Source organism: Puma concolor, chromosome F2 (genome assembly GCF_028749965.1).
Source record: "Puma concolor isolate L17-30 chromosome F2, mPumCon1.1.hap2, whole genome shotgun sequence".
Taxonomy (NCBI): domain Eukaryota; kingdom Metazoa; phylum Chordata; class Mammalia; order Carnivora; family Felidae; genus Puma; species Puma concolor.
In genome coordinates this window covers 40158802-40184610 of record NC_141684.1, presented here as the reverse complement: position 1 = coordinate 40184610, position 25809 = coordinate 40158802, and the positions used below count along the sequence as shown (strand labels likewise).

The following is a 25809-nucleotide window of genomic DNA, read 5'->3' as shown; positions in this document are numbered from 1 at the left end:
AGACAATAACAGCATGTATTTAGGAGCCAAGTAGAAATGGATTCAAATCTTGCTCTACCATTCTTTAGCTGTGGAACCTTAGGAAAGTCATTTAACCTAGTGGAGCCTCAATTTCTTCATAAACAAAATGAGAAGAATAATACCTGCCTCAGGGCTTCTGGGTGGCTCAGTCAGTTGAGCGTTGGACTTCAGCTCAGCCCATGATCACACAGTTTGTGGGTGCGAGCCCCACGTCGGGCTCTGTGCTGACAGCTCAGAGCCTGGAGCCTGCTTCAGATTCTGTGTCTCCCTCTCTCTCTGCCCCTCCCCCACTCATGCTCTGTCTCTGTCTCTGTCTCTCTCTCTCAAAAATAAATAAACGTTAAAAAAATTAAAAAAAAAATAATACCTGCCTCATGTGATTATACTGAGAAAAAAATACAGTCTAAGTGAAATGCTTGCCACAAAGTTCATTCTCAAGAATCCACTATTATTATTTCAGTTATTAAAGTAAAATTTCTGTATTATTCTAGACTTCTTCAGTACTGACAGAAATCAAATGTGGACAACCTGAAACAAAAAATGGGAAATTCAAGCAAGCCACAAGAAGGGTAGGGTTGGATTTGGTCTGTTGGATTCCAGCATTTGAATGCTGTTAGGACACATATTCTCTCTTGTGCTTATTCCAGTTTCTTTCATGGTGCCTTCATTCTCTGAAGCCAGCTGTCCCTGGAGAGGCTAGCCTATAACCATAGGCAACTCAAGCCTTTTATATCTCTATAGCTTCTTATGCACAGAAGAGTAGCTAATTATATTCAACTCAGTTGAGAAGATCACAGTGACCCGGGCTGGCTCTTATATCCACCCCCATGGTCAAGATGTATAGTCCTTAAAATGGAGAGAAGGATAATGTGCAAATGAACACAGTAACCACCTTCATTTTCACCATTCAAATAATTGAATTCAAATAATATAAAATGCACAAAACCTCTGCCATTGTAGGATCTAAGGAAGAGCAGCAGTAAGGTCCCAGAAGCAGTCACAAAGTACCCCCAGTTTAAAACACCTAGTCTCTGGCCGCCTGTGTGGCCCAGTCAGTTAAGCATCCAACTTCTGCTCAGGTTCATGATCTAATGGTTTGTGGGTTCGAGCCCCACATTGGGCACTGTGCTGACAGCCAGAGCCTAAAGCCTGCTTCGGATTCTGTGTCCCCCTCTCTCTCTGCTCCTCCCCCGCTCACGCTCTGTCTGTCTGTCTCTCTCAAAAATGAGCAAACATTTAAAAAATAAAAATAAAACACCTAGTCTCATCTGCATCGTCTAATACCTGAGTGTTCTCCCCTCCCATCCCCACCCCACAGTCTCTCCTTACCTATGGGAGTGGGGAAATTTAGCAGTTATTAGGAACACACTCTACAGCTACTTTACTGTGCATGTTACCCAAGAACAAGACACTGTGCAAGAACAATCACAAAGACCCAAAGACCCCCTTTAACATTTAACTTGTTCTAGCCACTTATCTACCCCTTGTGGTGGTGAAGGAGCAAGTGTCATGACAGAGGAACAAGATTCATCGCTTTATAGCAAGTGTGCTTTGGACAGGTTATTTAACTTCTCAGAGCTTCAGTTTCCTAATTTGTGAAATAAGGGCAATAATATTTCACAGGACTGTTGTAAGAGTTGAATATATTTGCTAAGCAATAAGGTCTTTGAAAGTCAATTACACTCTAGATATTGGATCTCCAATAAGTGGTTTTCAGGGTTTGGGGAATAGCTTTATATTTACAAAATTAACTGAAGAGGCCTTGCTATGAACATGCTCTCATGTATTTAGACCCAGTAGAGAGAATGGCTGGGCATATACTTGAATATCCTAGGAAACACTGCAAAATATGCACAAGTATTATTGATATTCACTGACCCTTGGGTCTTAGCACACTTACTTTGTGGTTCCATAAATGAATGATGGAGCTGCTGGCATTCACTATAAGTCACCTTGCTACTTTACTGGTTCAAGGGCATTATTTAGAAAAGCACCCACTCACTTCACTGTAACATAGAATAACACATTAGATAAGGAAGTAAAGAAGAAAAAAATTCAACTATTAATAGCATTACTAGCTCTTCGATGCCAAATGATGCTTCTGGGGATTTTGAGGCTTCTTTATAGTTCCTATTCAGCCAAAGTAAATTGATTATGGGTTGATGAGAGTTGGTGAGAGGATTATAGGAATGAAGGTGTAAAAGCCAACTGGCTCATGGCCAAGGACACAGATGGCACTCTGACTCTTATGGGCAAAATCAAGTTCCAGATTATATGCTATGGACCAGCTATGTATTCTCTATTGGCAAGGAACCTCATCCCAGACAGTGATATTAAAATAGTATGCATCAAAAATGTATATTTAGTATGCACCTTTTCTGACCTGAAAATGGAGGAATTACCTGACTAGGCCTTTTATAGTGTCAGTACTCCATAATCAAAATCCCATGTATTTCCATAAGTTAAAATTGCTTTCAGTGTAAACAGTGGTGTTTTGAACAAAGGAGCAGTCTACTCATGAACCTTTACCTTTTAGGTAAGCACAGAATTGCCTATATCAAACAAACATGAATAAAGGTCAGCTATGAATTTTAAATTGTTCAAAAGATTGGTAATTCAACATCACTAAAATGTAGGGAGCAAATTGATGAGAATATCTTGGAAGAGAAAGAATATATTTTCCTAATTTTTTTAAACATCTGGTCTTCATACTAATTTTATTTCAATTTTTGTTAATATAACCACACAAATGCCTGATTTATACAGTTTAAGTATCCCGTAGCAACGTGATCTTGTGTTTCTCTCTTTCATTTCCTTCCTAGCCCTCCCCTATTTATTTCTTGAGAGAATCAGGAAAAGGTTTTCTGTTTCTTCTCTGTTGAATCTATTTATGAAAATTTGAACTAAACAGCTTAGCACAATTAAGCAGGATGCCTCATTCATCAAACCTTCATTTTTCTAAGACTTCCATCCTATCAGTCACCAAAAAGCATGTGTTAAGTGGCAACTGTTTCTAGTCTGTTGGCATGCCACATCTGTTGACAATTACAGAGGTACGTAAGACGCCATTCATATCGTGGTATGTGCTTCCCTGTGCCTTGGGTCACAGGCCCTCAGGGACATTTACAAAGTGTGTGCTTTTTCACTGTCCTGGAACTAAAGAGTTTAATTTTGCCTGAGAATGTGTTTATGCACCTTGTAAAGGAACTAGTCATTCTTTTTTGCTTTTCCTTACTACGCGGGGTGTGTGTGTGTGTGTGTTTGTGTGTGTGTGTGTGTGTGTGTGTGTGTGTGTGTGTGTGTATGTGCGCACGCGCGCGCACGTGTGCACACGCACCAAAGAAAAACCATGCCAGGTAATAAGCACAAAGACTTTCTTTTACATACCCACCAACCTTCCTTGTAAATTGCTGCTTTGGATTTTTATTCATTCTTTTGTTAGTACCATATTTCTTGGCTTCTCTTGGATTTTGTATTTTTTTTTAATCCTACTTAATTCTGGTTTTATTTCCTCATGTTCTTGGTCAAGATTTGGATCAGATTTTTTCAATATATGTCTGCAATTACAAGTCACTGGGACCCTCTCTGAAGTTATGCCCTCTTTCTTTTGGGTCTCTTCCTGACCTATAAGCATGTTTCATTCTATAATCTATATTTCTAAGGAAGTATTTAGAACCTCAAAAAGCTGAATCTATAAGTCATCTACCCAGGTATTTTATCTCCTGGAATAGTTGGCAATATCCAAAATGTTGACATTTTCTCCTGTTTTTACTTAAGTATTTAATATTGGGTATGCATGATCATAGTAACATAGTTTGAGGGTGTTTTTTGTTTGGTTGGTTCTTGTTTTTTGTTTTTCATTTAAAAGAGAGGTACTGGAATGCCTGGGTGGCTCAGTTGGTTGAGCATCTGACTCTTGATTTTGGCTCAGATTGTGATCTCGTGGTTTGTAGGATTGAGCCCCTCCTCGGGCTCCGCGCTGACAGTGTGGAGCCTGCTTGGAATTTTTCTCTCTCTCTCTCCTTCTCTCTCTGCCTCTCTCTCTTTCTCTCAAAATTAATAAATAAACATTTTAAAAAATAAAATAAGAGAGGGGTACTGCTTTTGGACATTGTGAGCATATTTTATTAATATTATGAATAATCAAATGAATTCTAGAAGAGCTACCTTAAGGGAGTTACTTAATGGCTAAAAGAAGAACTAGGAGAGAAAGAAGTTGAGAACGAGGTTAAAGTCAATGGTACTTTCATCCATGGTGGTTAATGGTGTTTCTTAATATTTAAATATCAAGTGTGTTGTAATGCTTAATTATCCTTAATATCTAAATGAATCACCACCATATTGAAGAAAAGAGGAAGTGACCTACAAATTCTTTAGTGTTTCTTGAAGAGGAAGGAGCAGCTTGAGGAGCTTGGAGAATTCTACAGGAGAGAGGAAGTTGTTAGATCCTAGGCTCCCATTTCCTTCAAATGAAGAAAACAGGATGCATGAGCGTGCGTCTTCTCCAACATTAAATTTTGCGTTGGTTTGCTATTAAACTCAAGGGTATGTGAAGGAAGCAATTTTAATTGCTTGGCACTTTAAAAACCTGTTCTACTGTTCAGTGGGTTAGAAATATTTTGAAAATTTGATTGCATTTACAGCCATGCAAATTTACCTGTAATAAATTTCTGCTGTAGGCCTAAATAATCTGTCTTCTAGAAATGAACATATAAATGCAACTATAGAATGCTCAGAAGGGCAAGGGAGGCCAGTATTTATTGATGACCTGCATGGTACTAAATGCATTACATTCACTATTTTATCCTCTCTTCTTAATGTCCATATGAGTAGATACTGCTATTTCTATTTTACAGAGGAGGAAACTGAGGCTAAGACCCACTAGGAGCCCCTACCTAACTTGTATGAAGTGCAGTGCAGACCCGCCCCAGCTCTGTTTGACTGCAAGCACGTTTTCCTTCTCAGCTGTCTTTACATCCCTGGGGTGATGCTGAAAACAGTGAGGAGTGGCAGCTTCTTAGTTCTCGGAGGCTTTGCAATCAGTGCAGCCTGATTCATCGAAGACACACACCCAGCTTCATACACACAAATCCACTTGGGGCCTGATTTATCTGGATTTGTGTCTAAATTATCCCATATATCAAATAATGCTAGATACTCTCTCCAATTTCTGCCTGGTAGCCAGCTTAAAATGTCTCAAAACTCCCGCTGTTCAGAGCAATACTAAGAATGTTGTGTTATGTTAATCAAGTATACACTGTGCTGTCTTGTATTAATTAAATTTATGGTACCTAAATCAAGAATCCTTCGGGTTGGCTTTTGAAGCATGCTCTGTCTCTGGCATGGGAAGAGCCTATTTTGAGATTTTCCTACACAAAAGTAAAGAGCCACCATCAGGTATTGTTGAGAGCCTTTTCAACTGATCCCCAAACGTAAGAGGAATCTAGCTTCTCTGGAAGTTTTTAATAAATCTCATTATCTGACCATTAGTCAGATGCCTAGAATATGGCATTCCTTCATTATTTTTTTTCCACTTATGGTTTTGTTTAAAGGCTCTTTTGATGTTGTTTGCCCCCAGGTAGTGGTAAATGACCATGATTGCTAATAGGCTGGTTTCCACCAGCTAACAACTGCCTCATAAATATTCAACAGGGGCATTCTGTGCGAAGGGCTGGGGAATTAGGTGACCTGCCAAGTCTTTCCACATCTAATATCTATGATAATGGCTGCAAATTACATGGGACAGAAGGAATGGTCTTGCACTGTGAAAAAATGAAGGGAAATCAAGACAGCCTGTGGCTCCTAGCTGCAGTAGTCAGCTTGCCTGGCTGAGAACACCTTTCCCAGGCGCTGTTCACTGAGGTTGCTGCCTTTCAACCCTGCCTTACAGCTGAGGGCTAGGGTGTTCACCCCTGCTTAACCACAGTCCTCACCACCCGGAAGAGTCGAGCAGTCTTTTCTCTTTGTTTTAATCTTTTGTTGTAATGGTAATTAGCATTACACCTTGAGTAGTAAATTAAGAAATCCAAAACAGAATTTTAAATTTAAAAGGCTTTCCCACTAGGAATCCAGTTGCATTAATTTTGTGGACTGAAGGTAAACTGAATTAGCTGAGTGTGTGAATTCATTACCTTATTCTAATCCTCAACATCACAAATGCAAAAGGCTGTCATTAAATTTGAGAACTGACAAGAACTGGGATTTCTCAATATGAGTGTTGAAAGATTAATTTGAAAAGATCTCACTAAAAAATACAAAAGTTTATTGCTAACGTGGGATATTTTATATTCATAGTCTGTACCTGGTTTTAAAAAGTGCCCCTTTGCAGTACCTGGTTTAAAAAGAAGTGATACATCATTTAGAGCACTTGATCAAATTTTAAATTGAAATACCTATAGTTATTATTTTGTCCTGGTGATACGTAAGCACAGTTTATAAGATCATATTGGAAATCTCTTTGTCATCAAAGGATATTTGATTTCCATTTATTAAACATTTTACATCCAAACAGAAGTTAAAAACAAAGAAAAAGAAAGAAAATGAGCTCCACCGCCCCCCCATCCATTCTTTTCAAAATATGATTTCGGAAAAGAAAGTATTTACTCCTTTGACAATATCTCATTACTGTGTATTTGTGGTAAAAATATTAGTGGTAAAAAAGAAATGGTACTAATGAACACAGTAGTAATAAATTTCACACAAGTATAGTTAATTTTCACCAAACTAGTTGCCAAGCTGGTAGTGGGGTAAAAATGGTACATATTTCATTTTTGGTCAGTGGCATTTTAATTTTATAAATAGCCATCTACCTTGATTTACACATTTGTAGCACATTTTAAACATCTGTGTCTAAGACGACCATTTGGGAAAAGGAAGCAAAAGGTTCGCTGGCTTCACTTAATACCTGTTGTCTGGTTCTCTGTACTGCATTCAAGTCCCAAATGAGATTTTGTAAAGAGAAATTGTATGCAGTTTGCTTACTTATTATAGAGTGAATAACCTAGGATGGCTTTTTACAAGCCAGCATGTGATTTTACTGACTTTTCAAATGTTATGCAACTGTTGAAGAACTTAAACATTGGTTCCAACAGTGAAAATTAGAATAATTGAGATCAAGCGCTAGAGGCTGATGGTTCTCTTAACTCTGTTACCACAGGAGCCCTTCACTCCCTTGTGTTGCATTTATTAGTTTGCAAGAGATTTTTGCGTTCAGAACATAAGACCTAGTTTTAAAAATGCTACTTGGGGTTGCGGGGGTGCCTGGCTGGCTTAGTCAGTAAAGCAAGTGACTCTTGATCTTCAGTTCTAGCCCCACATTGGGTGTAGAGAGATTGCTAAAAAAAAAAAAAAAAAAAAAAAAAAAAAATATTTAAAACAATACTACTTTGAGTAACAGACTGGTTTGTAGCATTATTTTCATCCAACTTGATTAATTTTAGCCATAGATCACTTAAAAGAACAGCTTGATTAAAACTATTAGAAAAGGAATATATTGCATGTAGCTTAGCCATAAAATATAAAGTCCAAGCTATACGTGAAATAACTTTTAAAGGTAACCCTTCTATGGAAAAAGATAGTATGGGGTGCCTGGGCAGCTCAGTGGGTTGAATGTCTGACTTCAGCTTGGGTCATGATCTCAAGGTTCATGAGTTTGAGCCCCGCATTGGGCTCTGTGCTGACAGAGCTGGCTTCGGATCTTCTGCCCCCACTCTGTCTGCCTCTCTCTCTCTCTCTCTCTCTCTCAAAAATAAATAAACATTAAAAAATTTTAAAGATAATAATTTATAATATTACCACTCCCAAGATACGTAGACAGCCATTGCTATTAAGAAAATCACATTGATTCTGTCTACCCTTGCTGTATGTCTGCTTCTTTCCTAGAAGCAATTTTAATGATCCATGATATAATCCTTAGTTTTCCCCTTAAACAAGACCAGACCTAAAGCCATTGATTCTAACATCAGAATGGTCTACTAGATCCTTTTCATTTGCTATTAGTACAGGGGTATCCCCTCATCCCCCATGAGCATAAGAATAGCAGTTTTGTTGCAAGATCTGGAAAAAAAAAAAAAACCCACATTGAATCCCTTACTGCTGTAGATGTATTTATTTTGTAGTTATTAAAAGCTAAGAGGGCTCCTTCTCAAATTTTTGCATGATGATTCCTGAATGAAACATTTGCCACTTTTTCCCTCTCAACACTACCCTAACCCTTATGTGTATTGAACTCAACATCAATAGGGGTTGGGGGTGTTGATCCTTTCTTTAACTTTGGCCTTTTGCAAACACTTACTTACCCTGGACCAGTGGTATTCAAATAATATAATTAAGAATCTCTTGTAAAGCCTGTTAAACGTACAGATTCCTGAGTCCCATACTAAGAAATACTAATGTAGTAAATCTGGGTTGGGACCCAGAATCTTCATTTTTCTTAAGTTCCCCATAAGTCCCCTTATGACTAAGATGTAGGATGTCCAGGAACCATCCTTTGAGGAAAGGCAGGGGTTCTGGGTCCTTGTTCATGTGTTCAAACAGCATCGACTTACTGTAACTACCTAAGAATTGCATGATCTAGTCAGTGTTTTCCCAGATTTAATAATGTTATCAGATTCAGAACCAAAGGAATAACAACTGGGCTACTTGGGATGAATAGCAGTTTGGTGATGCTGAGAGCACTCTAGAGTGGGAAGACCTGGGTGAGTTCCAGAGCCCTGTTGATGAAGCTTTTGCAGTGTTGAGAGACTTATTACCATGACTCAGTTTTCTAGTGTATGAGTAGAGATAATCATCTTTGCCTTCTACCCCCATAATACCAAGACTCTGACAAATACAGAGGCACAACTTGTAAAAATAAACTAATTTCTACATGGTCCTGTAGTTATATAAGTAACAGATTTCCAAAAACCAAACACCCATAGAAAACCCAGCATTTTCCTTATGTTTTATAATAATTTCCCTTGGTTTTAAATGATGGTTTGTAAAACCACCTCCTCAGAGACTTTCTCCTTAACTTTCTACTTTACCTTCATCCTGTCTCAATTCATTTCTATAAAGATATTGAGATGCCATATTACATGTCACATTTCTAAACCACCCTCTAACTGGTACCCTTGGAGATCTTACATTTCCCACACTCAGAACCTAGAAGGTCAACCATATTTGACACTGAAAATAACAAACAGCTGCTGAGCTGGCCTAGAATAATGTATGGGATAAAAAGTCAGGTTTAACCACAAAAGCCTTCCCAATCATGAGTCAGTGTGTGGGTGCCTCCATATTAGACTTCATGCAAGAGAAAGGAGCTGAATGCGGGAAAGTTCTCAAGAGATTCTTTGGAATTAGGATTTTTGAAAGGAAACATCCTTGTCCACCCTCACTAGAGTCACCTCTTTCATTTCTTTACCCACCTCATTCTTTTCAAACACTGTGTACACTTCACATCAGACCAGAGTGCCCCAAGAGTCCCTATAACTTCTGCTTTGTCAAAGACCAGGAAGGCATATGCAGTTGAACAAGGCAGGTTTATTACTCATTGCAGTGGGAGAGGACATACACCATGAGAAATCATGGGGCATCTCAGTCAAAGATGTTAAAAAGGACTTGAGACATTTGGGTTTGCATTAGGACAGAGTTTGAGGTGGGGTCCAAGGAAGCAGGGATTTGCTCTAGATTGGGTGTTCTCAGGAAGAGGTACAATTCTGTAGCTGGATATCTTAATCTTATCTGCAGGAAGGGCAAACCAGGAAGAGTATGTTTTTTTGCCATGAACATTTCAGGTTCTCTTTGTAGGTGCTGTGTTTTTGTTTTTTTTTTTAAGATTAATTTTCTGCTTTGCCATTGTTTGTTTATGATTAGTTCATCTGATCTCGAGTTGCATGCCCCTATCACTTATGAACTTGGGAAGTAGGGATTTAGGAACAGTGAGAAGGGTGAGTAGAGACTCCTCTCCATGAAGCAGTGGGTCAGTAGGGGAATTATAAGGAAGAGCAAGGGGAATGAAATGGTTTTCCAAAGTCTACTCAAGTGAGAAATGGGTGGAATGCATGGATGGATGGATAGATGGATGGATATAAAATATCAGGCCCATCTGAACTTACTACCATCCCAGATAATCTGCAGTTATCCTGAATACCTCTGGAACCAAAATCAACAAAACACATGATTCCTACCATTTTATGATTTGTTTATGTATGTATTGCACCTATATTGACACATAATACTGAAATTATGGGCTGCTAAAATTATGAAGAAAGGCAGTTAATGGTCCAGAAAGTTTTATTCATTCATAACAAAAGGGAATATAGGCGGGCTGAAACTAGTAGAAAACCCATTACCTTTTAAATCTGTCAGAAATCTCTTGTCAGCTGTGGCTATCCTCAGAATCATAAGGTTTTTAAAGCCTATGAAATGTTCATTTTCACATAAACATGAAATGGTGTCAGGGTATGGTGGGGGGAATTCCTGTCCAACAGGCACTTCTGCAGAAATAGTAGAGAGGGATCCTTCCTCAAGACGTGTGGGAAGGAATCCAGTTGTGCCCCATGAGTGGCATAGACAACTATGGAGATTGAACTTATGCTTGATGCTTATTACCCTGGGCAGAGAGGACAGGAGTCCCTCCTCTTATCTGTATTCTTTGTAAGGACTAAGCTTCCTGAGAGGTTAAGCCACCAGTTAGAATATGAAATCTTTAGAGGCACCTGGGTGGCTCAGTTGGTTAAACATCCAGCTTCAGCTCAGATCATGATCTCGCTATTCATGTGTTCGAGCCCTGCATCGGGCTGTCTGCTGTCAGCACAGAGCCCACTTCAGATCCTCTGTCTCCCCCCTCTCTCTCTGCCCCTCCCCTGCTCATTCTCTCACTCTCTCTCTCAAAAATAAAATAAAACATTAAAAAAAAACCCACTTTGCTTCTACTGGGTATAGATTTGTACATAATCCTTCAGTGGAACAAGAAAAGGAAAATAACTTAAAAAAATAGAATATGAAATCTTTAAGGGAAGCCATTTGTCTGCTTTTTCTTTGCCTTCTACTTTAAATGTAAAGGCTTGTCATAGCCAGTACCTAGAGTTCCATAAGGTATGAGGCTTCATAAAGGTAGGGAATGCCCCCTCCTTTTCCTCTTAGAAGTATGTGAAAGCCTCCTTGCTCCTTTTTTTTTTTTTTCTAATTTCTACTTTTTTTCAGAATGAGCATTCTGAGAACAAAACTCTTCTCTGATAACTCTTATAAAACACTTTTGTGCTTGGCCCTCCAAGGATTAAGAGTTGGACACATAATTCTCCATTCATTTCTCAAGTGTCAAGAGAGAATTGAGTTTAAAGGCTCCAATTCCCTTGCAGGTTACACTGTCTATCTAGATGAATTAGTATTCAACATGGCTTTGGGAAAATCTCAGATGATTTGCAGTTTTGCAAATTGTTCAGACTCATAATGAAATCTCAGGCTGAGGAAATCACTAAACAGCTCCTGAGCATAAGCTTTTTCCTCTGATGTCCGGACATCTTGGATCAAATCATTCATCTGCCTTCTTTGCCTCATCTATACTCGAAAACAAGGCTTCTTGAAAAAGTCACATACACCACTAACTTGGTGCAAATTCATGGCCTCCAACCTTAGCTGGGACCTCAGTGAGGCCCCCTTCTGTATGTCCTCAGTCAGTTCCTCTCCCAAACTACCACCACTGAACTCCTCTGCCACCCTCCATTTCCTTCCTTGCTCAGCAAAAGGCAGTCCATTATCCATCTATTCCTACTCTCCCTTTTGGGTACAATAGGATCTATATTCCTTTCGTTCTCCAGGATTATGTTCTGGGTCCTCTAACTTCTACCCTCTCAAGCCCCTCAAACTGGCAATTATTTCTTTTCTATAGTTTCAATTCTCTTCACTAATGTTTTCCCTTTAGAATATAGAATATTCTCAAGTCTTTTCCATTTAAAAAAAATGTGAGCACCTTCACATGACTCCATGGCCCTCCAGGTCTTTTTCTTTGCAGCCAAGCATGTCTCCAACCACTGACTCCTTTTCTCAACTGCAGTCTGAATTCCACCTGAAGCAGTCCACCAAGACTACCCACCAAGGACTCATTTGGTTTTTGGCCAAGTCAAATGGGTCCTTTCCTTACTTGATTTTCCTGAAGCATTGACACAGGTGAGCCCCATGCACATTTTAATACTCTTTACTTCTTTAGCTTTGATGCACTTCTCTTCCCTGATTTTGCACCGCCCTCTTCCCGTTCCTTTTCAGGTTCCTCTCCGTGTGCTGGTCTCTTAAGTGTTAGTATGTGATAGGGTGTCATGCTTGGATTCTTCTCTTCTTATTTAGCTCAGTGTCCCTAAAAGAGAGCTCTGGAAGTTCCCAAATCTACATCTCTGGGTGTTAAAATCCATGTAGTCAACATTACCATGTGGATGGTCAGTAGGTACTTAAACTCAACATGACCAGAGCTGAACTTTTATCCCGTTCTCGTTCCAGTCCACCTCGAGGAATAGAAAATTATCATCCTAGTCACACAAACCTAAAAGCTTTGCATTGACTTAGACCTTTCTTCCTCATTCAGCCCTTTCCACTCAATTGATTCCCAAGATATGCTAATTCTACTTTCAGAATGTAGCCTTTTCTCTATTCATTGTGCTATTACTTTAGTTAAGGCACTAAAACTTTCTCATTAGTACACTGCTTCTAGTTACCTTCTTAAAATGTGGCTTCCCATTGCTTTCTAGGCAAACTTCTGAGCATGGCATATAATGTCCTTCATAACCTGCCACCTGCCAAACTCTGCAGCCTGCTCTCCAACCAGATTTCCATGTGGACATTTACTCCAGCATAACACCCTACCAGAAGTTCCTTCAAAACACCAAATTATCTCACAATTCTTCCTTTCATATGCTATTCCCTCTGCTTCTAACATTACTTCTTTCTAATCCTTGTGGCTGACTTCTTCTTATCTTTTAAGGCTTAGTTCATATACTAACATCTTAACGTGCTCATTCAGGAAATGTTAGTAATCATTATGGCTGATTGCCACCCATTCTTTATATTCTCCTAGCAAACCTTTAACATAGTGTTAATCATAGTATCTGTATATATGATATATATACCATATATATTCATAAATATATTGCTATATATTTACTGTATATTACTATATATATAGTAATATAGCATATTACTATATATTTAGGAATATATATAGTAATATAACATATTACTATATATTTAGGAATATATATACACCATACATATTCCCATATATTGCTATATACGCCATATATATATACTATATATATTATATATACACCATATATATTACTATATATTACTGTGTGTATATATCTTCCTATATATATAGTAATATATAGTAATAGGCCTCTTATTTTTCTTACCACCTAGTTCTGAACTCCACATTTTGCTTTTACTTTATCTCACTTACATTACCAACCTGGACCCTAAAGGCATTTGGGTTTACTATACCTGTTTAAAATAACAAATATTATCAGCAATTTTCTAGTGAAATTATGGTGGGGGTTGTAGTGGTGATGATTATATTTATTGAATACTTACTATATGGTAGGCACTTTCTAAATGTTTTACATATATTATCTTACTATAATCTCATTTAATGGATGAGGAAACTGATAATGAGAGAGGTAAGTACCTTAGCCAAGTCATATAGCATATAAGTATTGGAGTCAGGATTTGAACACATAGAGTACTAGCCTAGAGTACAAAAAAAAAACGGGGTAAATATTTTCCACGTACTTCATCAACCTTATTCCATTTATTACTCTTTGAGAGAGAAAGCCTGGGAAATCAATTCAAAATACTTATATATCTCCAATTGACCCTTGAACAACACATGTTTGAGCTGTGTGGATCCATTTATACATGAGTTTTTTCCCATAAATACAGTAGATATAAAACACCATAAATATATTTTCCTTATGATTTTCTTAATATCATTTTCTTTTTTCTAGCTTACTTTACTGTAAGAATACTGTACATAATCTGAATAACATACAAATTATGTGTTAGTTGACCATTTACATTATTGGCAAGGCTTCCAGTCAATAGTAGGTTATTAGTGGTAAAATTTTTGAGGAAGCAAAAGTTATATGCAGATTTTCAGCTGCAGGGGGGTTTGGAACCCCAAACCCCCACCCCTCATTGTTCAAGAGTGAACTGGACTTTGTGATTGAATTAGGCCTTTGAATAAAATATAGCCCTTCCTTTAAGTTTACCACCTAGAAAGGGAAATAAGGTATGAACATACCTTAATAAGTAGACCAGGTGGGTGATGGGTATTGAGGAGGGCACCTTTTGGGATGAGCACTGGGTGTTGTATGGAAACAAATTTGATAATAAATTTCATGTTAAAAAAATAAGTAGACAAAATATGATAAATGATAAAACTGACAAGTGCTATGGAAATCGAAAATAACTTGCTATTTATTTGATATCTTGCATGTGGAAAATGCTTCATAAATTGCATTTGATTTAGTATATACATATACAAATGTGCACCCACATTTTCTAGCAATCCCCATTTTCCAGTCCTGCTCTCCTTTAGGAATCAGAGGGTTCAGTGTCCCTATAACTAACACAGAATCGAATGGTTTCTGTATTAGTTAGCATATGTAATGTTGGCAGCTATAACAAACAGCCCCATCACAATGACTTAACAAATAAACATTAGTTCTCGCTCATGACACAGGCCAGTGGGGATCAGTATTTGGGAGGGGATGTTGTATACTACACAGTTATTCAGGTAATCAGACTTTTTCCATCTACTGGCCTTGATGTGCCCTAAGACTTTAGACACTTAAAGTCTTCAAATGACACCTCTGTACCTCTGTATTTGGTCAAACAATGAAGCAGGGGAGAGAGAGAGAAGGAGGGAGGGAGGGAGGGAAGGAGGGAGAGAAGGAGAGAACTTGGAAGATTACAAGAGAGGTTTTTACAGCCAGGCTTTGAAGTAGCACATGTGACTCCTGCCCAAAAGCCATTGTCCAGGACTAGTTGCGTAGCCCTGTCTAGGTGTAAGGAAGCTAGGAAATGGAGCCTTCTTGTGTCTCCAGGAGAAAAATGGTTTGGTGAACACATAGCATTGACTCTATCACAGCCTTTATCCTCTTCATTATTCCAGTTATTGTATTTTTAAAGTTTCTCTACTCTTCTCTCTCAGATATCACTGGGGCCTCATAATAGATTGGTGGAGAGAACTTGGAATACACAAATAATACAGTCTTCCCAACTTTGCACTGCCCACTTTTTTATTTTATCATTTTCTGCAGCTGCTTTCCATTCAATTCGGCTATAAAACGTTAATGAGGCAATCACTGTCCTAGGTCCTAGGGAGTCAGTCATGGACAAGACAGTCTGTGCTCTCAAGATGCTTAGTGTAGTGGGGCCAGTCATAACATCAATTTCAAGAGGCCTTCTCCAATGCCTTTTTCCCTCCCAGACTGCTTCTAGGTTCTTGAGAGAGAAGGTGTATTTCCCTCTCCACACCAGCTCTAGACATTAGCTCTCTATAGAAATTTTTTCTTATTCCTCCAGGGTCATTATGTTTTTTAAGATCTTTGAGAAACATCTCTATAATTAATTTTGAGAGATAAGTCTAGATAGCATTACCCAGTGTTATACCCCTGCTTAGTACTAAGATTCTCTTTAGATTGTGTCCTAAGGCATGACACAAATTCACTGTGTTCCTTGGCACAAGGTGAGCTCCTATACTATCTGAGTGCATCTGGCTGTCCTCTGGAGGAAGTTTGATCTTAAGTAGCTAGAAGAGTTGGCAAGAGTCCCTTCACCTGTCCTCAAATAGGGAAAAGGGATATTTATGCAAATCGGATCCTAAAACAGCCATTGGTATCTCATAATTCTTCAAGGGAGACATGCAAACTAACTCTATAACATGAGGTGTGTGTGTGTGTGTGTGTGTGTGTGTGTGTGTGTGTGTGTGTGTGTGTGTTTGCAAAATTCAGGGAGAAACTTTATGGAGGAAACTGCCTTAGGCACATTAAATATATAAGTTTAATTTAACACAGAAACCAAGTATTTTTTAAACCAAGTTTTTAAAACACCCGAGACACTAAATTTTCTATGATGAATTCTCTGGAAGAAGTCCTAAAGCTCGTTCTCTGATCACTTCCTATCAGACTTGGAAGGGAACGGTGTTTTGTTTTGGTGAGTTCAACTCCACCCTTGTTCATTTTGGTTATAATAAAAAGTCTTAAAATATGTTTTTCTGAGCAAGTGATTTTTCCTAGTTCTAAATTCTCACCACCCTTGAAATGTTGTAAGTACAGCTCCAGTTGTCCTCAAGGAAAAGATCAAAGGAAGGAAAAAACATATTAATGAGCACAGTAATTCAAAACCTCTTAAAATGTTGTTCCCATGTGTAGTGGGTCTTTCCGGGCATATCTCTGAGAAATGGATATTTTGGATCTTGATTTTAGCATATACAGGAAACCAATCCCCAGGCATTTCCCCCTTACAATTCCTTTACAAGTTCTCGCTTAGAGAATTCCAAAAGTACCTTACTCAATGGTAATGTAGATTTCCCAGTGTTAAAAAAATTAGAGGAGAATGGAGTGAGTTGGTATCTCAAGTAAGTTTACCTGTCTAGTCACCTGATATTAGCTACCTATATACTTACACCACCAGGGCACCGTTTATTAATTTAGTGATAAGCTACACAACATTGAAATTACATTGCTCCTCCATAGACAGAGAAATCACAAGTGGAGTTACCATTGCAAAGGATCTTAAAAATCCAGATGTAAATACTAAAAGCAGGAACCCCAGCTGTAACGTAAACTCCACAAGAAGAAGCCTTATTCACTGAGGACCTTCAAGAATTAGTTGTTTAGGGGCGCCTGGGTGGCGCAGTCGGTTGAGCGGCCGACTTCAGCCAGGTCACGATCTCGCGGTCCGGGAGTTCGAGCCCCGCGTCGGGCTCTGGGCTGATGGCTCAGAGCCTGGAGCCTGTTTCCGATTCTGTGTCTCCCTCTCTCTCTGCCCCTCCCCCGTTCATGCTCTGTCTCTCTCTGTCCCAAAAAAATAAATAAACGTTAAAAAAAAAAAAAAAAAAAGAATTAGTTGTTTAATGAATGGACATCAAACAGCACGGAGGAATATATCAATAAGTATTGAAAATGTAAGCATGGAAGGAGTTCAGCAAGAATAGCAAAAATGTATAAAGATGGCAGAGATGAGGGGAGCCATGAGGAGTTGTAGACCTCAAATAGGTGGAGGTGAAGGGGAGGCAGTCTGAGCTAGGAAAAAAGAAGAGAGAAGTAGTAGAGGGGGGGATTTCTCATGGGGCAATAGGGAAATGGGTTTATCTCAGGCCAGAGAATCACATGGTGATGTAATAGAAACCAGGCAGATCAGGCATGGGAGCATGGACTTAGTCACAGTGTTTGGGGTTTGTGTCCTAGCTCTGCCATTTATTCAGTAACCTCACTTAATATCTATAATTTGGGAATAATGCTGTAGAACATATATTAAATAAAAATCAAGGGGCACTTGGGTGGCTTAGTCGGTTAAGCGTCCTATTCTTGACTTTGGCTCAGGTCACGATCTTGCTGTTGTGAGACTGAGCTCCATGTAGGGCTGTGCCCTGGGCATGGACCCTGCTTAGGATTCTCTCTTTATCCCTCACCCTCTTCCCCTCCCCCAATTGTGTGCTCTCTCTCTCTCTCTCTCAAATAAGAGAATTTAAAAAATTATTTTAAGTCAAGTAGGGGTGGCTGAGTGGCCCAGTCCATTAAGCGTCTGACTCTTGATTTTGGCCCAGGTTATGATCTCATGATTCATAAGCTCAAGCCCCCTGTTGGGCTCTGTACTGACAGTGTGGAGTCTACTTGGGGTTCTCTCTCCCTCTGTCTCTCTCTCTCTCTCTGCCCATCCCCTGCTCATTCACGCTTTTTCTCTCTCTCAAAGTAAATAAACATTTTAAGAAATCAAGTAGATATGATAGATTAAACAGTTGCAAACTTGAGCTATTTAAAAGATGGTATTATTATTATTATTATTATTATTATTATTATTATTGATGAAAACAATATTCTGGGTAGCCTTTTGATTCTGCTGGTTTTCTTATAATGGGAAATTTGGTTGATAGAATGACACCACCATATGTGCCTGGGAAGAATAGGTAAAAAGATAAAACCTAGTGATTGCCTATTGGATAATTTCAAAACAAGTGAGAAAATTCTTTAAACATTCTTAAGTAAGTTTTAGAGGTGATTTTAAAGTTAAATTTGTAATTGATTTAAATTATTATGAATTGTATGCATTCATTTCACAGAATTATTATGTGGGAAGTAAAGGCCCATTCATTCACTGAGCTGATAAAGAAACTTTATTAGAGTAATACCCAACAACACTTGTGTTAAGGAATGTTAGAGCTTTATTGTCTTTAATGATTCTTGGTGCATATAATATTCCTTATCTTCAGAGAACTTGATGGACATTTGATTTGAACTTCTTGTCAAATACATTCTTAAATTAAAGTCATTGTTTTTCAGTACGCTTAGAAGCAAAAAGTAAGATTTGCTGGTTGTCAGTTAGGAAAACTATGGAAGAAGCAGAAGTGAAAACTGCATATTCATAGCATATAGTTTCAGAGATGATGGCATGGTCTTCAATCTGGGCAGTGTGCTCTGCCCACAGTTAATTGTTTTGAAGGTTTCAGCAAATGCACAGCACTCCTACAACTCCCCTATTCTGAGTCCAAAGCTGACATCACTTAATCAATCACACATTCTTTCCAGCTGAGTCTTGATTTGGCCATTAATTCTCTGCCATATAGGGTTCTAGAAGTCAGTTCCAGGAGGTCAGAGATGGCACAGGCAAAATGAAAACTTACTATCCTGGAGTAAAGGTTGGCTTTACAAAGTTTCAAACAAAGAAGCCCCCTTATCACTGCTAATGGCCTGCAAGTATGTAAGTGGGTATTAGTGCACGTGATTAAAATACACAGATGCAAGCCTTACATGAAAGTACTGTCTTAGCCTTCCTTCCCACATATTGCTTTCTTCATTTATTTGGCCCTATTTATTCATTTGACTGGTGATTCTCTCTCTCTCTCTCTCTCTCTCTCTGTCTCTCTGTCTGTCTCTCTCTCTCTCAGATATTGGATGTTAAACAGGGGGAAAGGTATATAAACCTACTTCCTGCTTTTCTCATCTAGCTGTGTGCATCAGTCAAATCCTGTTCCCTTTTATTTATTTATTTTTTTACTTTCTTTAGTGTTTTTATTTATTTTTGAGAGAGAGAGAAAGGAAGGGAGAGAGAGAGAGAGGACACGCACAATCGGAGGAGGGGCAGAGAGACAGGGAGACACAGAATCAGAAACAGGCTCCAGGCTCCGAGCTGTCAGCACAGAGCCCAACGCAGGGCTCAAACTCATGAACTGCGACATCATGACCTGAGCTGAAGTCGGTCGCTTAAGCGACTGAGCCACGCAGGCGCCCCTTAAATCCTGTTCTGTTTTAGAATCAGTGTGACCATTTGAGCTTTTTGTTTGTTTTGAGAATTAAACTGCACTCAAACTGAAAAAAACTAAGAAGGATGTGTTTCTTTCTGGGTTTTCAAAGCCACTCCCAATTTCAAGAAAGCTGCTGGAGGAATTTCTTGTCTCAATTCTGATAGAAGTTAGAAGTTAAGAAGACCTTAAAAGTGAAACACCTAATTCCTAAATTATCCTCGTCCAACCAGCAGTCCTGTTAGAGTTAAGTTACCCTTTTCCAGAAGCACAGAGGGGAAGAGGGAAGAGGTTCTGTGATAGGAAAAGTGGGTGAGGCCAAGGTTCAACCTCAGTATCCTGTGTGTGGCTGTTCCCCTCTGTTCGACATATAATTGAGGGACAGCTGCTCTGCGACACTGGTGACACATGTCCTTTCGCTTACCTCCTTCCACTCACCATCCCAAGGATTAAGACTCTGGTGTTTTTAGTCGGAACGTGATTTCAGGCCCAGACGGACCCGAGTTCAGGTATTAGCTATGATTTGAAGTTCTAAACCTCTCTAAATCTCAGCTTCCTTGTCCAGAAAATGAGTAGATTAAAAATAGTCCCTTAAGGGACATCTGGGTGGCTCAGTCAGTGAAGTATCCAATTTCAACTTGAGTCATGATCTCAGAGCTCATGGGTTTGACCCCCCGTTGGGCTCTGTGCTGACAGCTCAGAGCCTGGAGCCTGCTTTGGATTTTGTACCTCCCTCTCTCTCTGTCCCTCCCCTACTCTCTCTCTCTCTCTCTCTCTCTCTCTCTCTCTCTCTCTCTCAAAAATGAACATTTAGAAAATAATTTTAAAATAGTCCCTCAAAAGGACTTCTGGGGAGGATTAGGCTAGAAGATCCGATAGAATTCCCAGCACCATGCTTAGACATCGTAAGGGCTGAATGAATAGTACCTAATTTACATACTATTATTATCACCACTACTGCTTAGCTGACTGTTTCCTGTCCCCTCTGTAACATATTACCATAAATTTAGTGGCTTAAAACAACACAGATTTCTTGTCTTACAGTTGTGTACATTACATATCAGAAATCAGTTTTCACTGGGATAAAATTAAGGCATTAGCAGGGATGTTTCCTTCTGGGGGGGATCTGAGGAGAAAACCCATTTCCTTACCTTTTGTGGCTCCTATTACCTCGTGACCCTTCTTTCATCTGCAAATCGCATCAGTATAATCTCCGCCCTCCCATTACATCACCTTCTTCCCTGACTCCTATATCCTTCTTATAAGGACCTTTGTGCTTACATTAGATCCACCCAGATAATCCAGTATAATTTCCCAATCTCAAGATTCTTAACTTCATCACATCTGCAAAGTTCCCTTTTGCCATATAGAGTTAACATTCATAGGTTCTGGAGACTAGAATGTAGACATCTTTGAGGGCTGTTTTGCAACCTGCCACATTGACTAATCAGATTACTAAACATCATGGGGATAATTTGTTTCATATTGCTATGGTGCAGAATCGTGAGTATAAACTCTTGAGGACATGAGAGCTTGAGATATTAACCAAACAAACTGTTTAGAAAACTTAAGAGTTTTTTCTGTAATATCCACTCTCTCCTTTTCTCTCTACTTAGGAAAAAAGGAAGATGCAATTCAAATATGTAAAGTAGGAGAACAGTACGACCCTCAAATGCAGATATACCTGGGTTCATTTGTCTAATTCCACAACCTGGTAGCTGGCTGGGTTACTTTGGGGTACATTCCCCCAAAATATTCTCTGAGACAAGGATTTGAGACAGGTAGTTTATTTGAAAGGTGATTCCAAGAAGCGCTGATGGGGACTGAGGAAATGAGTCAGAAAATGGAAGGAAGCTAATAAACAGTATGTTATTGAGCAGGCTACTCCTGCAAGCCTCTGAGTGAACTCTGGGATCTGGGAAACAGTAGAACATGCCTCAGAGGTAGCCAGTTTGGAGGACAAAGCTTTCATCATTAGCCAAGGGCTGATCCAAGGGCCATCATCTCCAGGACTTCTAGCCTGCTCCACTCCCTGAGAGATTGTTTGTAGTAGGATGCCGACATCTAGTGAAGAATGCTGAGTGTCATGGGGCCACAAATGGGGCACTGACCACATCTGCTGACATGACTTCTCTGAACTTTAGCCCCTCCTCTGAAAACTGGGGACAATGCTACTGACTCTGCAAGGATTCTGTGAAAATTAGCAATCCTGCGTTAAAGTACCTAGTAGTGTGTCACACATGATAATGGCTCAACAACCGGTAACTCTTAAATAATGATAATAACAAAGGTTTCCCTTTAGTTTCTGCTTATAAAATTCATTTGCACTTGGAAAGATCCTCAATGACTTCTGAGCCTCAGATTTTTATCTCTAAAATCAGAGAGGAAGGTAAATGTTATAGTTTACCATCCATTGCATATTCCCAGGATTAGTAATCTGATTCTGGTTTGGTTTTCCTTGTCCTTTGACACTAGAATTTCCCTCTGGCCTCTGTGTTTGTGATTGTCAACTGACCTGGACTGATTTGGTCATGGATGACCCTCAGTTTCTTCTTGGTAAATCTTGGTAGACTCTGAAGAAGTTTTGAGGTAAGGGTTTCCTACTTAGCTGATAACTTCACTACTAGGTCACAACGAACAGAAATCTCAGGCAAATATATAAACACATATAAAACATCTACTCAGTAAACACTTATTAACAAATAAACCCACACACAGAGTTCATGTGACCATTTCTATAGACTAGAGTCTGTTCTAGAACTCTATAGTTTTGGTGTTCTGACCCCAAATTTGCACAGATTATTCACTGAGGCCATCGTGAAGATTCCAGGGGCAGGATCTGGACACCCTTGTGGCCAGTATCATCAGAAATCCAGGATCTTCCGGTGCTCCTCGCTGGGCATAGGACTATTGAGAGATTTAGCCAAGACCATCATCCCTGAGGCTAAAGGCCACAGGCATAATTGAATTCTTATGCCTTTGTGGAGCAAGTGTGGGGAGTGTCCCTAAAATATTTCTGCCAATCCACATATAAATAAAATGAAGAGTTTCAATTTCACTAATGAGATCCCATTTCTAACATTCACCAAGCTACATGACAGACTATTAATTTCATCAATGAAAAAACCCATTAGTGACTTTCAGTTATGTTAATTAGCAAAGCATTGCTTATGGATTGAAATAAAGAAAAGACAAACCTGTGTAGCTAACTGGAAAGACCACCCCTATGTTGTGCTTTCTTGATTAGAATGAACCCAGCACCTGGTTATAGCCTAACCTAAGTAACAGCCACATAGGATCACACTGCACATATTGACCTATTCTTTTATTGTAGTAAAATATACCTAATGTAAAACTTACCCTTTTAACCATTTTTAAGTATGCTATTCTTTAGAATTTATGTTGTTATCCATCACCACCACCCATCTCCACAACGTTTTCATCTTCCCAAACTAGGAACCCATAAAAGAATAACAATAACTCCCCGTTCTATTTTCTCTGTGAAGTTGACTACTCCAGGTCCTTCATGTAAGTGGAGTCATGTAATGTTTTTCTTTTTGTGTCTGCCTTATTTTACTTGGCATAATGTCTTCAAGCTTCATGTATCTTGTAGTATGTGTAAGAATTTCATTTCTTTTGAAGGCTGAATAATACTCCATTGTATGTATATACCACACTTTGTTTATCTATTTATCCCTCAATGGACATTTGAGTTGGTTCCACCTTTTGGCTATTATGAATAATGCTGCTATGAACATTGATGGACAAACCTATTCTGAAGTATTTTAAAGGAAAGTACAGACATAACAATCTGCTACTTTTGTTAGGAACCTAAGAAATTAAGCATATAACATGAGCAGAGTATTGGCTAATCCTTAGTTTTATTGCAGTTTAGTAAAGCACTTGTAACTTCTTCACTACCCTAGTACAACAGAAAACATTGGTTTTATGAATCTTCAAAATAAGATTTTGGAAGAAAACACTTTGAAACTCCTGATTTGGTATCATAAGACTGATTTTATATTTCATTTCCAAAATAGCTTTTAAAATATCATTCACTCTATGGTTATTTAATTTCCTATATTGTACTTTTATTCTGCCAAAACCACATGAATTTCCACAGCTATTCGGTAATTTTGTTCAGTTTCCAGGATGCAGTTGCATAAAACCTTATATTTTGTGACCTCAACCTTTTCATCTGTGAATGATAAAACATTCCCTCATCTTCCTCACCATTGGAACAGTGAAATAGTTTATAGATTTATATTAGCCTTCTTCTGCGAGACCATGAAGGTGGAGAGTGTCTGTCCTGAATTCTGATGATAGCCACAAATGAACTGAGTTGGTTACATATTGGCAGGGACTGGAGGTTTAGATTTTATGCAGGAAAGATTGCTTATTTCCCCAATTTATATGCATGTGTATATGCATTTATAAAATCAAGGATGCCAAGGATTAGGCATTATGCTTCTTTACAGGGTACACCTGCCAGAAGGCACCTGTCCAGACTTCTGGATCTTTCCTTGGTATGCTGGGAAAGAGGTGGTTTTCCTAAGTGATGAGTTCCTGGGTTCTGCCCCTATCTCTTCCAGTGATAAACTGCAAGGCCTTGGAAAAGTTGGCCTTGGACTTTTGATCATGCATTCATTAACATATTTATATTGAGCACCTGTACATCAGGCACTCTGCCTGGTGTTTAGGAGATCTTGGTGAATGAGACAAAGTTCCCTGCTCTCATGGCACTCAGATTCTAGAGCTGTTCTTGATATGATAGCCACTAGCTGCATGTGGTTATTTAAATTAAAATATAAATTAAAATTAATTAAAATTAAAAATTCAGTTCTTTAGTTTCACTAGCCACATTTTTTTTTATAATTTATTGTCAAATTAGCTAACATGCAGTGTATACAAGGTGCTCTTGGCTTCAGGAGTAGATTCCCATGATTCATCACTTACATACAACACCCAGTGCTCATCCCAACAAGTGTGCACTAGCCACATTTAAATTGCTCAACAGCTCAAGTGCTACTATATTAGACAATGCAGATATAGAACATTGCCATCATTGAGGAAAGTTCTATTGGATGATGATAGGGGAATGACAAATAATAAATAAGCAAACTATAAAATATTAGAAGGTGGCAAGTGCTATGGAAAAGAAAAAAGTAGAGAAGAGTAAGGGGAATTAGGAGTGCCAGAGGTAGTTAGAGATAGGCTGTGGTATTAAACAGGGTGGTCAGATGAGAAGATGAGATTTAAACAGATTTGAAAGAAGTCAGGATATTAAACATATAACTAGGAGAGGAGCATTCTAGTGGATTGAACAGTCAGCACAACGTGCCAACTCAGGAACATGCTTGACATATTCCAGGTACTACATGGAGATCAGTGTGGCTGGAGCTGAGGGAGTGTGGGAGAGAATGTGAGTAAGATCAAGGACTAGAGAATATAGGGCTAGATACGACTTTGGCTTTGACTCTGAGTGAAATAAGGAAACCACTGCAGAGTCTTGAGCAGAATGACATGGTCTGTCATATTTTTTTAAATTTTTTTTAACGTTTATTTATTTTTGAGACAGAGAGAGACAGAGCATGAACGGGGGAGGGGCAGAGAGAGAGGGAGACTCAGAATCGGAAGCAAGCTCCAGGCTCTGAGCCATCAGCCCAGAGCCCGACACAGGGCTCGAACTCACAGACGGCGAGATCGTGACCTGAGCTGACGTCGGACGCTTAACTGACTGAGCCACCCAGGCACCCCTGGTCTGTCATATTTGAATGGTATCACACTGGTATTGAGAATAGTCCAAAAGCGAGAGCCATGAGAAGGCTATTGGAGTATTCCAGGCAAGAGGTGATTGGAGCTTGGACCAGGGTGCACTAGCAATGGAAGTAGTGAGTAACGGTCATGTTTAGGATATATTTTGAATGTAGAGCCAATATGATTTCTTGATAGGTTACAAGAATAAAATATCATTCCAATGAACTTTCAAGTTTTTTGGTTTAAGAAGTTGGGAGTTGGAGTTGACATAAACTGCGATGTGGAAGCCTGTGATCAGAGCAGCTTTGGAAAAGAAGGAGTTCCTCTGGGGACACGTGAAATCTGAGATACCTACTAGACATCCAAGTGGAAATGTCAAGTAGAGAGTACGAAGCTAAAGAAGAGGTACAGGCTGGAGAAATCATTTGGAAATCACCAGCAACATGCACTGGATGGATCATAAGGACTGAGCCCTGGCAATTCTAGCATTAGGAGGTTGGTGATAAGATAAAAGGAGGAATCAGCAAAGAGGTGAA

General features: G+C 39.0%; 1 protein-coding gene across 5 annotated transcripts in view; it reads left to right on the top strand.

Annotated features, from left to right (window-relative positions):
- CPQ (carboxypeptidase Q) overlaps nt 1–25809 on the top strand; it is a 517628-nt gene that overhangs the window by 395435 nt on the left and 96384 nt on the right. The window contains exon 8 of one of the 5 annotated variants that reach the window (XM_086695253.1): nt 21992–22333. The exons of the other annotated variants lie outside the window; for them this stretch is intronic. Coding sequence (XP_086551379.1) covers nt 21992–22086 — 95 coding nt within the window. The 3' untranslated portion in view covers nt 22087–22333. Of the gene's footprint in view, nt 1–21991; nt 22334–25809 lie in introns of those variants that run through there. 5 annotated transcript variants of the gene reach the window in all.